This window comes from Eriocheir sinensis, chromosome 21, assembly GCF_024679095.1.
Source record: "Eriocheir sinensis breed Jianghai 21 chromosome 21, ASM2467909v1, whole genome shotgun sequence".
Classification (NCBI taxonomy): Eukaryota; Metazoa; Arthropoda; class Malacostraca; order Decapoda; family Varunidae; genus Eriocheir; species Eriocheir sinensis.
Genome location: NC_066529.1, coordinates 8,500,739 through 8,515,729, shown reverse-complemented (window position 1 = coordinate 8,515,729; position 14,991 = coordinate 8,500,739). Strand labels below are relative to the sequence as shown.

The window sequence follows — 14,991 nt, the reverse complement described above, 5'->3', positions numbered from 1 at the left end:
TTTGGTAGTTTGTTTTAAAAAAAACCTTTTTACAGTGTGGGTTTCGTACTACTGTACTTTTGAGTGCATATTGTGTGTGTGGCCAACTGGTCAAGGAGTGGCTTTCCCATCTCACCGGTCGCGGGTTTGATCCCCAGCGCCGTTAAAACCCTTTCCAGGTCTGGATTAATTTCTTATGTGTTTCGTGACGCCCTGTGGTTGTGTGGCGATATAGTGAAGTGGAACTTCAGGCAATACATGTGGTGGAAATGTGGTCGGCATCCTCTCCTGTGTTCTGTTGTCTCTCCTGTGTGGGTAATAGGTAGTGGTGGGCATAATCAATTACATGGATTACAAGGTTAATTTTCTGTAATCAATTATAATTACCAGTAAATGATTACTTGATGCTTATTAAAGGTCATGAGTTTATGAGTTCCATTTCAATTTTTGTTAATTAAATTTTCAGTCACTAATTTTTTTACGGATATTATTTTATTAATTATTACTACATTTCAAGACATTACGAGACTACTTGACCGACGTGACATCAAACAAGTTGATACTATTGTTTTAGGCTTTGCCAAAGCCTTCGACAAGGACCTGTGTAATGAAACACTGTGTGTTTCATTACACGCAGTGGTCGTGTGGGTGTAGTAAAGAGGAAAATTCTGGCGTTTCACTAGTGGCAAAGCGGTGGGCATCCTCTCCTGTGATTCTATAGTGTCACCCCGAGTGGGTAACAGGTAGAATGATGGCCCATGCTCTCCGAAGTTCGTAGAAAATGGGAACTCAACACAAATTAATCTACATAGGAATGGGGAGCCGTGTATATATAGTGCGGCGACTTGCCTATGGTCGAGCCTCCCATAACTCGCTCTGCGAGTGGGGCACCTCTTTGGCAAACTGGTTAATGAATGGCTCTCCCGTCTCGCTGGTCGCGGGTTCGATCCCCGGCGCCGGCAAAACCTTTCCTTGTCTGGATTAATTTCTCGTGTGTTTCGTTACACGCAGTGGTCGTGTGGGAGTGTAGTAAAGAGGAAAATTCTGGCATTTCAAACTCACGCTGCAAGTAGGGTACCTCTTTGGCCAACTGGTTATAAAGAGTGGCTTTCCCATTTCGCCGGTCGCGGGTTCCATCCCCGGCGCCGGAAAAAAAAATTGTCTGGATTAATTTCTTGTGTTTCGTGACACGAAGAGGTCCTGTGAAGATAATAGTTGAGTGGAATTCGGGCAATACAAATGAAGGTTGGGGTGGATGCTGCATGGAGGTCTGGAGTGGGGGTTGTGGGTGGAGTGGGAGATCGATGAGGTGAAGGTTGGGTTGGGGGTTGAGCATCGCAGGGGGGTTGAGGGTGAAGTGGGGTTAGGATGTATATAGGTCGAGGGTGGGGGTTGATTAGGGTTGGGGGTGGTGTTTAAATTATGGGTGGGTAGGGGCAGGGTGAAATCGAGTGAAATGAATCAGGTATTTATAAAAATCAGTTCTAAGTATTTTCTTTCGTCCTAGGATCCAGTTTCAACAAGTCATCATTCGCAACCTTTACATTCACCACGAGCACTGCTGAACTTGATAAAAAAAAAAAAAAATCTAACATCTGCAGCTGTTAGCGGTGTTGGTGGGATCGCTCATCTGTTTCAACCTTTATCGATAAACCAACGAACTAACATCAAACTCAAATTTCATGTGTACCGCTAATAAGTAAGCTAATAAGACTTCCAGTTACATGTAGGCGACCCGCCTCCCTGTGACGTAACAATAAATGAAACAATCCCTCGGCAACGTGGGTTCGGGCGAGGCGTTCACCGCCGCGTACTACCCAACCCTGCCGCCCGCCCCGCTGCCTCCCCGTGCCGCTGCTCCTTTGTCCGCGGGTCTGTGTTTTGTCAACAAGGGTTCACGGGGAAGTCGCTGATGTCAGAGACGGCTGACAGCAGGGTGTGAGGGCCGTGGGATGTGTTGGTGCCGCAGCCGTGTCTGAGAGCTTCGCCGCCGCCCGCCGCGCCTCGCCACACACCGGGCCGCCGCAGGACGCCCCCACACGGTACTGGCGCCGCCCCGAGCCGAGGCCGCTGCCCAGGGATGGCCGGGGCACGGGGCAGGCCACCAGCCCACCACGGTGGCACTCCGCTCACAGTTACAGGGCATAGGACAAAAACAGATACAAAATGAACAGTCCAATGGGCCGAACTAGGTGTGGTTAGGATGCGTAGTCATAGGGTTGAAATAAATTTCTTTTTGTATTGTCACTGCAAGAATATTAGTGATTGAGAGCAGTTTTATCAATGAGAAGAACAGAAGGTATTTATCTTGACTAAAGATGGGCAAACTTTTAAGAGCGAAAGCCAGGAGAGTTTCGGGAGTAGCCTACAGGCTAGTGACATGGAAACCCTAAAGTGACTACACGCAAAAAAATTTATTGAACACTAACATTCAATGAACAAGTAACTCAGTGGTTGCCTCCATTCCAATATTACATCAGCCAATATTCTTGTGTGTGATATCAAAACACAGGTGAACACAGACAGGAACATTACATGAGTGCATCAACTGGCCAAATATTGTTTGGCAGATTTATCCATTTATTTATTTATTTATTTTTTGGGGGGGCTGGGGTGTCACGGGTTGGATTGTAATGTTAATGCACAGCAGGGTGGTGTGTCAGATTCTAGGCTTTCCTGGGCCAGAAGTTGACTGCCTTTGACCTAGACTCCTAAAGCTACACTGACCTCTCTAGAGTTGACACTTATTTTGGTAATTTAATTTCTCACACACACACACACACCCACATGCACATATATATATATATATATATATATATATATATATATATATATATATATATATATATATATATATATATATATATATATATATCTTTGCAGAGCCAGTCAAGATGAAGGCTATCATAGACAACATAGAGTGTCAGCGAGACTCCCCAAAATTTAGGTAAGTGTGTTGTATTTTAAAGAGAGGGTAATTAAGAGTATGAGACTTTTGCTATGATTGTAACATCATCACATCAAAGGGAGTTGATTGTGGAATGATTGAATGCATGGAGGTAATAAGGGTGGAGAGGCCCACAGCCGAGCACGTTGTACTGGCGAGTGAAGCCAGTTTTCGTGGTCTCAGCTGTCAAATCGGCCGCCATATTGTTCAAGCCGTGAGGTACGAATACGAGGGTGGAGTTGCAAAAATTGATAAGAAAGAGGTTCAAGGAGTTATTAAGACACCTCTCATGTCGGCAGCCAGAAGGGGAGTCATCCTTGGGGGAATTTGTGCCACCCCCCCAGGTGGGGACTCCGAGGCATTGCGTGTTTGTGCCATTTAAATTTTTGGGAAAAGGTGTGTATGTTGTGTGAATGACAGAGGATCTGTCTTTAGAGAGCATGCTGAACTACTCTCTGGTGTTGATGAGACAATAGTCCATTTTGGTCTCCCTTCACTCTTTCCCATTTCCATTACATGACATTTCTTCACGTTAAACTCCATCTCCCATTACTTACTCCAATCCCAAATCTTATTTAGGTCCTCTTGCAGAATTTGTCTTTACTATTTCTTATGTGTCTCAGCAATTTCACACCATCTGCAAACAAACTCATGTAACTATTTACTTTCTCTGGCATATCATTTGTATGTACTAGGAAAAGTTTTGGTGCCAGTATCGATCCTTGAGGCACCCCACTATCTACATTTCTCCACTCCGATTTCATGTCCTTTACCACTGTTCTCATTTCTCTTCTCTTTAAGTAACTTTCTATCCAGTTTTTCCTTTTCCCTTTCAATCCTCCTCTATTTTCCAGCTTCCATAATAGTCTTGTATGTGGACCTTTGTCGAAAGCCTTTTTCAAGTCCAAATACATGCAGTCTACCCATCCATCCCTCTCTTGTGTTATGTCCGTCACCCGAGTAAAAGCTCAATAAGTTTGTTACACATGAACGCCCTTTTCTAAAACCATACTGTTTTTCTGTAATTATATTGTGTTCTAGAAATTTTGTCCATTGTTTCTTTATCACTTTTTCACATATTTTACAAACTACACTGGTCAATGATACTGGTCTATAGTTTAGAGGTTCTTCCTTTTTCCCGCTTTTATATGGACCACCTCAGCCCTTCGCCATTCCTTCAGTACTTAACCAGTTGATATTGAGCACTTTATGATATCATATACTGATCCAACCAGCTGATTTCTGCATTCTTTCAAAATAAAACCTGAAACTCCATCCGGTCCTATTGCTTTCCTCTCTTCCAGCTCCTCCATTATTTTATATATCTCTTCTTTAGTTACTATTACTTCCTCCATTTGAACATTAATCTTATCATCTTGTGGTTCATTAAATTGTGATTTTTTTGTTAAAACTTGTTGAAACATTTTGTTTAATAGCTGTCATGTCTTTAGGATCTTCAATAACCTTATTTCCATCTTTCAGTCTCTATTTTTTCCTTTAGTTTGATTCTTCCATTTATAAATCTATAGAACAATATAGGTTCCTCCTTACACTTTTCAACAATATCCTTTTCGTAACCTTTCTCTTCTTCCCTCCTTATTTTTACATAATTATTTCTTGCTATCTTAAAGTCTTTTTTATTTCTTTGGTTCTTATTTCTTTTCAATCTTTTCCACGCTCTGTCCCTTTTTTTCTTAGCACCTGCACATCTTGCATTAAACCAATCTTGCTTTCCTCTTTCTATTGGTTTATATAATGGGACATAATTTTTGACTTCTGTGTGTGTGTGTGTGTGTGTGTGTGTGTGTGCATGTGTGTGTGTGTTGTGAAGAAGGATGTAGAAAGGGAGCTGTCAATTACAGTTTAGAATAATATTCTCTATCCTGTTTTTCTCTTTCCCTATGCACAACAAACTTTGGGACCTGATGGTTTTCTTTTCCAAAGCAATTTGCATCCCTTCCCCTTTCTTGCCAGCTCAAGCCTTTTTCCCTGTGCTCCAGAATATGTTGTTTCTCAGTCAATATTCACCCACACCAAATGCTTTCATTCTTATAAATTATATATCAATGGCTTCGATATTGGTTATGATATGACATGAATAGAAAAATACATAATAACTTCAGCACACTTGATTCCCATTGCCTAAATGCAGAATCTTCAAACTTGATGTTGCCAAAATCAAGACTGTTGTGTGTGTCATTTAGCAGTGGGATCAAATCTCTGCAGTCACAGAGTAGTGTAAATTATTCTTCATTCCTTTAACACTTTTTTCTTCCCTGTGTAGATTGTATCAATAGACACATTTGGTAATTTTTTTATGCATAATGTTTACAATAAATTTGAGGATGTAAAAAAGCAGTATGCTATACAAATACTAAGAAATCTAATTATTAGTAAGTAAAGAGGAAATCATACACAAGAACATAGACATTGAAATATTGTTGCCAGGGTAGTTAGTGTTATATTAGGTTTAAAAGTAGTAGTTGCAAAAGTCATAATCAAAACTTCCTTTGACAATTTTTTCTTTTGAAAAAAATCTAAGTTATTTAAACCTATTTTGAAATGTATTGACATTCATAAATATAATTTCAGGCAAGTCTTAGAAGAAAATGAAAAGGATTTGGATATTTTGGAAAACAAACTGGAAAAGGTAATGTATGACTCAGCCTGCAGTAACCTGTATAATGAATCTTTGCCTTATTAATCTCTTTCTTCCTGCATGCATAGATTTAAGTTAGATCAGTAATGTAATTATGCTTGTTCTTTAACATCAGTATCCAGAGGTGGGCACGGTACTGAAAAATCAGTAGTGCGGTTGCGGTTGTGCGGTCCCATTTTTTTTCTTTCCCAGTGCGGTACGCAGTGAGGTACTGTGGTAGCGGTAGTTACTAGTCATGATAAAAAAATACTTCAGTGCCTATCCTGGCTATCCATTGACTAACTAATAACGTGACATACCAAAAAAAAAGGAGGAGGACTGAGGGAGGGAGAGAGGGAGGTAAGGGAGGAGGAAGGGGGGAAAGGTGAGTAGAGGACGGGAAGGGGAGGAGGGGGAGGGAAGGGAATGCAACTTTCCGAGGGAGGAGGGAGGGGACAGGGAAGGGGGAGGAGGAAATCAGCGTCATGTGAGAGAGGAGGAAGTTGGAGGTAGGAAGGAAGGAAGGGTGGTGCGATAGCTGCAGTAGCACTAGCCAGGGAGGAATGGTAGGGAGGATATGGGGGAGTGAAGGGGAAGGGGAAGAATTCTCTGGCGTTTGAGCGAAAATGAAAGATTACTAATATAGGAAAGTCATTATGGGAACAGTGAAACATTATTCAAACTGTCCAACATATTAAGACAAAGCACATTTACTGCAACTGGTAATAGCGAGACCTTGACTGTGGGAAAGCTCTAAGCACTGGCGTCTCAGGCCTCAGCGAAGAAACCACATGCAAATTTCAACGAGATGATGATAATAATAATAATAATAATAATAATAATGATGATAAATTATTATTATTATTATTATTATTATTATAATCAAACAATATTGATTTTTGCTACATTGAAGAGAGAGAGAGAGAGAGAGAGAGAGAGAGAGAGAGAGAGAGAGAGAGAGAGAGAGAGAGAGAATTATAAAATAGAGAAGTAACAATGAAGTTAAAAAAACAGATATAGTAAGTACTATGGTCTATGTTATGCATCAAAGAAAAATTTGTACGAGACATGAGATTGAGTGGCGATCATATTAGTGCTTGCTTGTACTATTATACACTGCCATGTACAGTCATCGTCAGAGGCAGTCATGGTGCGCCACCTTGGGTTGAGTGACGAACAGATTTACTCTGAGTTATTCATTTAGTAATTAATTTTGAACAATAACTGAAAAGTCAGAATGATTGAATCACTGATTCTGATGACTGATACTGATTGACTGATTGAGTCTTATTCACTGTAAAAAAAAAAAAAAAAAAAAAATTTCTGTGAGCATGCCGCGTTGCAAATGTCTTTGATAGTTTTCTAAGTACTGCAAAAAGTACCGCAGGACTTTTTAGTGCGGTCCGCAGTAGTGCGGTATTTTCAGAGAGTTTGTGGTAGTGCGGTACTTTTTTTGTGATGCGGTACTACCGCACTAAGTACCGCACTTGCCCACCTCTGTCAATATAATTGTTTTGCAAAATCATATTGTAAGGTCAAGCATATTTGGCAGAAACAGAACTAGAACACCAAATTCTGTTGTGTGTGTAAAGGTTTGGTCCATGTGAATATTTTGATGAATATTTTAGTTCCATGCTCAGTACTGAATACCACATGGTTGTCTCTCTTTCATATGAATGAAAGCAATCTTGATATATGCCTGCCACAACAAATTCTACAAGAATCTTTCTACTGGTGATCTTGCCTTCTTTAACAATTCTTGGTCATCCTCTTTAGGTGTGTAGGTAAAACTTTTGCTGTTAACTCTGACATCTCAAAGAGATGCTTCCTAAACTACCCTCTTATAAATTTTATCCTTCTCTCTGTACTTTCATTCATAAGCCATGTGAGGATTCAGTTCAGAAAGGGCATAGAAAGCATCATAATTAAGAATTTTAATATCAGGCAGACATTTTTAATTGCTAAACACATTTCGTTTAGTTTGTATTTTACCCCTAAACTTAAATACTAACTCAAGGGCTCAATGAACATAGAGTTCAGAGGATCCTGTATGTTGAAGTTTCTTGAGGTTATATGTATGTATATCTGAACCTGTACAGCCCCACGAATGCCTGAGAGACGTCCACTTTTCTTTTTCACGAGGGACCGTGGACGTCTCTCAGACGTCGGCATCCTTTTCCACATAGGTTGCAAGATATTTTCAAAGTGAATTGATTTTGCGGTGAGTTTAATAAATTTGGCACATGATGCACTGATTGGCAACTCGCCTCTGAGGCAGTGGATATACTAATGGATGAAGATAATCTCCCTGACGACGTAGATGTTTCATCTGGTGAGAAATATGAGCCAGGGAGGGAAGATTATGAAGAATATGAGGAACCAATTCTTCCATCTTGTGCAGCAAGGTTCTTCTGCTTTCTTTTTATTTCCACCAGGAAAGAAAATAAGGAAGAGGCTTAATGGAAGTGATGAAAGGGCTTCGATCCTTATCCTCACTGCCATCACCACCACCACAATCACAGCAACTAACTAACTAACAAATTGCATTAGTCATTACTTGTGTAATGAGAGTAAGGAAGAGCAGAGGGTCTGCATGGCGTGAGAGAAGTTACTAAATTGTATCCATGGCCACTAGACATGTGCAACCTCCTAGGCTACATACCAAAGTAAACACAAGTGATATTTCAGGATGTCATCTACTGTGACATTCGTAATCTCCACAACTTAATTATTTACTATATTTCAGTTGCTGTGGTGGGAATGGTGAATGACTAGAAGTATAATAATAAACCACTTTGAGTACAACGCAGCATCATTGCTTGGCTCCACAGAGCAGGCAGTCCAAAAATTCATGTAGCGCAACTCGCAAAAAGACGATGGCAGGCTGTCCTTCCATTAGTATGACCCATATTTTGAGTGCTGTGACCAGACAGTTAAATTATGTTTTTCTAATATTATTAGGTACTAGAATATGAATCTGCTCAAAACTGAAAATGCCAAAACTGGTTGGTCCTGGGTGAACACAAACTTATAATTTAGTCTGATGCTCTATGGGTTAGCTCCTTCAGGCTATTGATTTTTTAGCTGTAAAACTAAATAAATTATGTTCAGTTAAGTTGAAAACATATCATATATCAAATGTGTGATCTATTTTCAGGTTGTAAAGCAGTGCAATCAAATGGTTGCAGCCGGGAAGCAGTATAATCATGAGCAAGAGTGAGTGAATATTTTTCTTATTTAAATATTAGAGGTACTGCAGTGTTTCATTAATAACTATAACTCATTAATTATCATCAGCAGCCATTATCAGTCCATTGCAGGACAAATGCCTTTCCCAGCATTCTCCATCTCTTATTGTCCAATGTCAGAATACTCTATCTTGCTTTGCCAAAGGTTATAAGTTCATCTCTCCATCCGGTCCTTTTCCTGACTTTTCTTTTACAATTTTTGGGTTACCACTCTGTTGCTCTAGTTGTCCTTATGCTATCAGTTCTATGCACTTATGACATGTCCAAATCCATTTTTCATTCTTAATCATCATTAGAATATTTTCAGTCTTTGTCCGTTCCCTGATCCCTGATGTTTGCCCCCTAATTCTTCATGTTATACCCCATATTTTTTACTCCATTTCTCTTTGCACACTTTTTGCTATATTTTCTTGATCTTTTGTTAGCCACCACATTTTTAAACTGTATTTTAGGACTGGTGGGATACACTGATTGAAAACTGAAATCTGGCACAGAATTTGAAAGTTAAATGGTTGCGTTGACTGTGGCTATGGATAACCACGTCTCATGTCTCAGGCCAAGAGCAGCATGAATCCACAACTTTAGTGAGGAGTGTGGGTGCTCCAGAAACGGTATTCCAACCTCCATTGCCTCCCCCCCCTTGAGACTGATGGTCAAGATGAAAAAGGGTTGTCATTGTCCTTGTCATTGTATACTTTATATTCACCAGATTCACTTTTTTTTTTATAACTTTGGATGGTTGTTAAGAAATACAAAGTAAATTTGATGATTTTGGCATTACAAGATCATTAGTTAGTGTTTCTCTCCTTGATATTGCGTAATTTGAATGATGGCTTTCCAGATGTGTAAATTATTTTTGTAATATTATTTCTTTTATTTCCTGGACTTCACAATTTTGACAGTATATATATATATATATATATATATATATATATATATATATATATATATATATATATATATATATATATATATATATATATATATATATATATATATATATATATATATATATATATATATATATATATATATATATATATATATATATATATATATATATATATATATATATATATATATATATATATATATATATATATATATATATATATATATATATATATATATATATATATATATATATATATATATATATATATATATATATATATATATATATATATTGTAAATGTACCATTCCTTTCATTTTCAGACTGTTGATTCATACCCTGTGGGATTGTGCCGGATATTTTAGTGATGATTCATGTGTGCAGTCATCAATGAACCGCATGCTATCAGCTCTTGGTGAAGCAGCCAAGTATCAGGTAATACTTGTTGACCAGGCTGCAAGAGCTGTGACCAAAAACCTTGCAAGCTTCATTAAAAAGTAAGTTTTGTCATTCAAGTTCTTTTTACATAACTAATAAGTTATATTTTGTGTACAGTGGGGCTCCATGACTAGCGTTTTTCTAACTAGTGATTTCGAGTCTGGCGATAGGATAGAAATAGTCCTGATGTTATTTTGGGGATTGTGTGGGCAGGGGGAGAGAGGGCGGTTGCAGTGTTTGTAAACAAAACGTGTCATGCCCTGGGTGTTTATTTTCTCTTGTTCTATTTTCCTACACGTCCTCTGCGTGTATCGAAACACATGAGAAATTAATCAAGATCAGGTATTCGTCGGCTGCCTGGGATTGACCCCGCGACCAACGTGACGGGAGAGCCACTCCTTACCGAGCCAGCCAAAGAGGTACCCCACTGGCTAAGTGGGTTATGGGAGGCTCGTTCATCAGGCATAGTCGCCGCACTACACAACTTTCCCCTCTTTGTAGATTAATTTCTGTGTGTTGAGACCTTTAGACTGTGACCCATTTTGGTGCACTTTCACAATGTCCCCGTAGAGACATACCTCCAACACTTCCCATTTTCTATTACCCTTGGAGCATGGGCCATCCTACCTGTTACCCCTTCGGGGAAACTAAACAAAACTACAGGAGAGGATGCCCACCGCTATGCCACCACTGTTATTCCCCAGGCGTTTATTTTCTCTTTTTCTATTTTCCTACATGTCCTCTGCGTGTATCGAAACACACGAGAAATTAATCAAGATCAGGTATTCACCGGCTGCCTGGGATTGAACCCGCGACCAACGTGACGGGAGAGCCACTCCTTACCGAGTTGGCCAAAGAGGCACCCCACTGGCTAAATGGGTTATGGGAGGCTCGTTCATCAGGCATAGTCGCCGCACTACACATGCATTATAGTTATAAGTGTGGACATTGTCACCTCTTCTCCATCTACTTACTTTCTACAAATGTTCCATTCATTCATGATTTCTGTTTCTGGTAAAGGGTCGCTTATAAGAGCTGCTGAGGAGGTATTGTGAGGGAGCTGTTGTGTGGAATGCCACAGTTGCTCTCAGCTGATCCACTGTTATATTTGACTCATCCCCCACCCATGTGTCAACTGAACGCAGGTGTGTGATGTTGCCCCTGGTCTCCCGCTCAGCCTAGTTAGTCCCGAGTACTTTACTTGGTTTAATGATCGTTAACTGCTGCAACAAGAGAGGAGTGGGTTGCTGAGGGAGGCTGCTGTGCATCCAGATGCACAGGAGGGCAGCGATGGTGGTAGTGGTGGTGGTGCGGGCTCTCTGTAAGCACTCACAATTCTTAACTTCTTCATTCAATAGCGAGCACATTCAAAGCATTTATTGGCAAGTTTTTGTTGCCTTTCCTTATTAGTAGGGTCTAGTGGTCTAGTAGTTAGTGTACCTGGCTACTACTCTGCAGCCCTGGATTTGAATCCTGGCCTGGTCAGTTGGCGTACAGCTCACCCAGCTGTTCCTCCTCCCTTTCGGGCTGGTCAATAAATGGGTACCTAGGGAAACCTGGGGAAATCTGGGGAAGGTAAACTGTGGTAACCTGAATGTCATACTGGTCCTGTGTCCTGGGGTGATGGGCTCCATCCCACCACAGGTTCAAGGGCCAATGTGACGGAGATGAGCACTGAGGCCATGTGCAGCTATAGTGTATGCCCCCAACTTTACCTACCTTTATAAATAAATGTAAGTTTAGTTGTTAAAAGCAGATGAAATAGGGCAAAAAAAAGTTCCATTCTGTTTGTTTTTTCTATTTAAAGTTTGCCCCTAAACTGGCGGTTTCAGAATTAGCGACATATAGACGCTAGAGACAGGGCCCCACTGTACTGGCAAAATAATGATCATATTACACATCACAGCACCACATCACAGTAAACCACATCATGTCACATCTCATCATCATCATTTACAGCAACAGCAACTACAGAGCAGTAGGATGGTGATTTAATGCTAGATAAGTTCTAAAGAAGCTTGTGCAAAGTTTATTTTGTACTAAATGAAAGTGCTATTTTATTCAAATGTATTATTTTGGTATTGGAGAGAAACATAATAACATATTGACTTAGTAAACTGTGGGAATGATTAAGCAAGGCCCATCCAAGAAAAGAAAATGTGAGGATGATGAAGCAGGGGATGAGTTACTGCTTGTACATTCTGTGTGGTTGTCTTATACTGGCCTTGCATCATACTGGAGTTCCCATTGCTCTCCTTCCTATACTTCCACAGTTAATAAACTTTGTAGACACATGTTCACCCTACCTGAAATAAGCAAAATATTTTGTTGAATGAGTGTGCAAACAAGGGAGTCACTGGTGAAAGATGCTGCAGAGAATAGTGTGTGATAATTACAGGGCTGAAAGAAAAACAGTCTGATAAGAATTAAAAACAGAAAGGGAAAGAGAGTTCAAGAGCTGAGACTGGCTAAAGATATATTATTTACTGTCTTGGAAGGTGATCACAAAGCTCTGGAGGAGGAAGTGGTATCTACAAAGAGAGAAAATGAGAAGGGTGGAATATACAACTAAAAAAAGTTTCAAATGGGTCAGATACTAACAGATTATCTTATCTTGAAGAGGCTGGAGATAAACAATTTCTTAAGGGAAAAAAAAGCCTGATGTGTGTCTTGGGGAGACCAAGTTTTTAGGAGCAGCGAGCAGTGGGCTTTTTTTTTATTATTGTTTCCTTTTTTTGTGCTCTTGAGCTGTCTCCTTTGTTGTAAAAAAAAAAGTTAAGTTATCATGACAGTGTGTAAATAGTGTAGTGTAGTGTGTAGTAAATACAGATTACGAATGAGACAGGAAAGACAAAATGGGAAGAGGAGTGATGATAGTAGTGAAGAACAGTATTAATGTGGATAATAAGGAAAGAGTAGAGTGTTTGGCAAAGACAATAAACATGAGACTAGCAACCAAGGGGAGAAGCAAGGGAGACATCTTAGTGTAAATTTATTCTCACAAATATCTTCCCTTCCCTCCAGTGAGCTGCAGAAAGTGAAGGACTTAAGGCACTACTTTGAGAAGGTGAGCGGGGAAATGGACAGTGTGTTGCACCGTGCGTCAGGCGTGTCTCGCTCTCGCACACAGGATATACATGACATAAACAACCTTGTCATTGCCACACGTAGAGCCTTCCGACACACTGCCGTTGACTATGTTCATGCCATGTCCATTGCCCAGGGGAAGAAGCGGCATGAGGTAGTTGGTGCTGTAAGTAAACGCTCTTTGTGTGTTTTAGCCTAATGGAGGAGAAAATTATCTAATTCATCATAACTTTACATGTCTTTATGCAGAAAATTTTGCCATTTAAATCCTCAATCCTTATAGGTATGTCTAGATTTAATCAAAGATAGTTGTTCAAAGTCAGTTTTACTGAAGTGATTGTTAAAATTCCTAACAGGCATAATATGTATTAGAGAGCTAATGAAACAGATGAAAGGCTCAAATTTAAAAATACTCCTAAATAGACAATAGTGGAAGAGTTCCAGAGCAAAAGTTAATTTTGCTCCACAGAAAGCAATTTATTATTATTATTATTATTATTATTATTATTATTATTATTATTATTATTATTATTATTATTATTATTATGATAAGCTACCAAAGCCTCCCTTTAGGGTGCAGATACAACAAGTTGAACCACACAAAATACCAAAAGGAACTGGAGAAAAGCAAAGGCAACGAATAATTAAGAAACTGGCCAATCAAAGCCAAAAGAAGGAAAAATAAAATTACTGTTTCAAAAAGACATTCACACGAGACTCAAATGTAGAAATGTCTGCAGAAAGGACAATCTCATTGGGTAACTGATTCCATAAACTTGTCAGTGATGGAAGAAAACATCGTGAGAATTGTGTCGTACAAAAATTCATAGGATTAAAAGCAAGATTGATTTGACTAAGAGCAAACCTCGTGACCTGGGCAGGAGCAAAAGGATCAGCCAAGGCATTGTGTAAGGGATGCCAATTATTCTTAAAAAGTTTAAATAAAATACTAAGGGCACCAACTTGACGCCAATGATCAAGATCAAGAACAAGTGCTGGAGAAATAAGTTTAATTGAATTGATAGCTCTGTCAATTAACTTTAAATGGCAATTGGCAGCAGACATCCAAACAGGAGCACAATACTCAGAGTGGGGCAAAATGAATGCATAAAAAGATTTGATTACAGTTGAGTCACAAGCAAATATTTTAAAGCACTTATGAAGTAAGCCTGTATTCTGTGCAATAGTGGAAGACATGGATCGGATGTGCTTCTCAAATGTCAGTTTAGAATCAAGAGTGACTCCCAACAAACGAATACTAGAAACATCCTTAATCTGTTCACCAAAAATATGCAAACAAGGATGAGGTGGATTCAAGGTACAGGATCTACTGATGGTAATAGTATGAGTTTTATTAGCATTAAGCTTCATGCCCCAAAGTTGACACCAAGCGGTGATCATTGCCAAGTCCCTATTCAGAGATGCAGCAACTTCACCTCTGTTGCTAGGAGAGTGAACAGAGGAGTATAGAGTTGTATCATCAGCATATGAAATAAGCTTATTTTCGAGGTTAATACCCAAGTCAGAAATAAAAATATTAAAAATAAAGGTCCAAGGACACTGCCCCGAGGAACACCAGAATCAACAGGCAGAGAAGCAGAGCAGGCACCATCAACAACCACACACTGTAATCAATTTGTTAAAAATTCTTTAAAAATACTGAGAAGACTTCCACCAATACCAAGGAGTTGTAGTTTATAAATTAAAGCCCTATGATTCACAACATCAAAAGCAGAACTAAAATTAATAGCAACAACTCGA

At 39.4% G+C, this 14,991-nt stretch overlaps 1 protein-coding gene across 5 annotated transcripts in view; it reads left to right on the top strand.

The window, feature by feature from the left end:
* The first annotated feature begins 1,652 nt into the window (after positions 1 to 1,652).
* LOC127001615 (arf-GAP with coiled-coil, ANK repeat and PH domain-containing protein 2-like) overlaps positions 1,653 to 14,991 on the top strand; it is a 54,018-nt gene continuing 40,679 nt past the window's right edge. For 2 of the 5 annotated variants that reach the window (XM_050866434.1, XM_050866433.1), the window contains exons 1-6: positions 1,654 to 2,021; positions 2,863 to 2,926; positions 5,519 to 5,576; positions 8,722 to 8,780; positions 10,029 to 10,202; positions 13,168 to 13,396. In XM_050866434.1, the coding sequence (XP_050722391.1) occupies positions 2,874 to 2,926; positions 5,519 to 5,576; positions 8,722 to 8,780; positions 10,029 to 10,202; positions 13,168 to 13,396 (573 nt within the window). In that variant the 5' untranslated portion in view covers positions 1,654 to 2,021; positions 2,863 to 2,873. Of the gene's footprint in view, positions 2,022 to 2,862; positions 2,927 to 5,518; positions 5,577 to 8,721; positions 8,781 to 10,028; positions 10,203 to 13,167; positions 13,397 to 14,991 lie in introns of all 5 variants that reach the window. The other 3 variants (XM_050866436.1, XM_050866435.1, XM_050866437.1) reach the window with 2 other exon arrangements.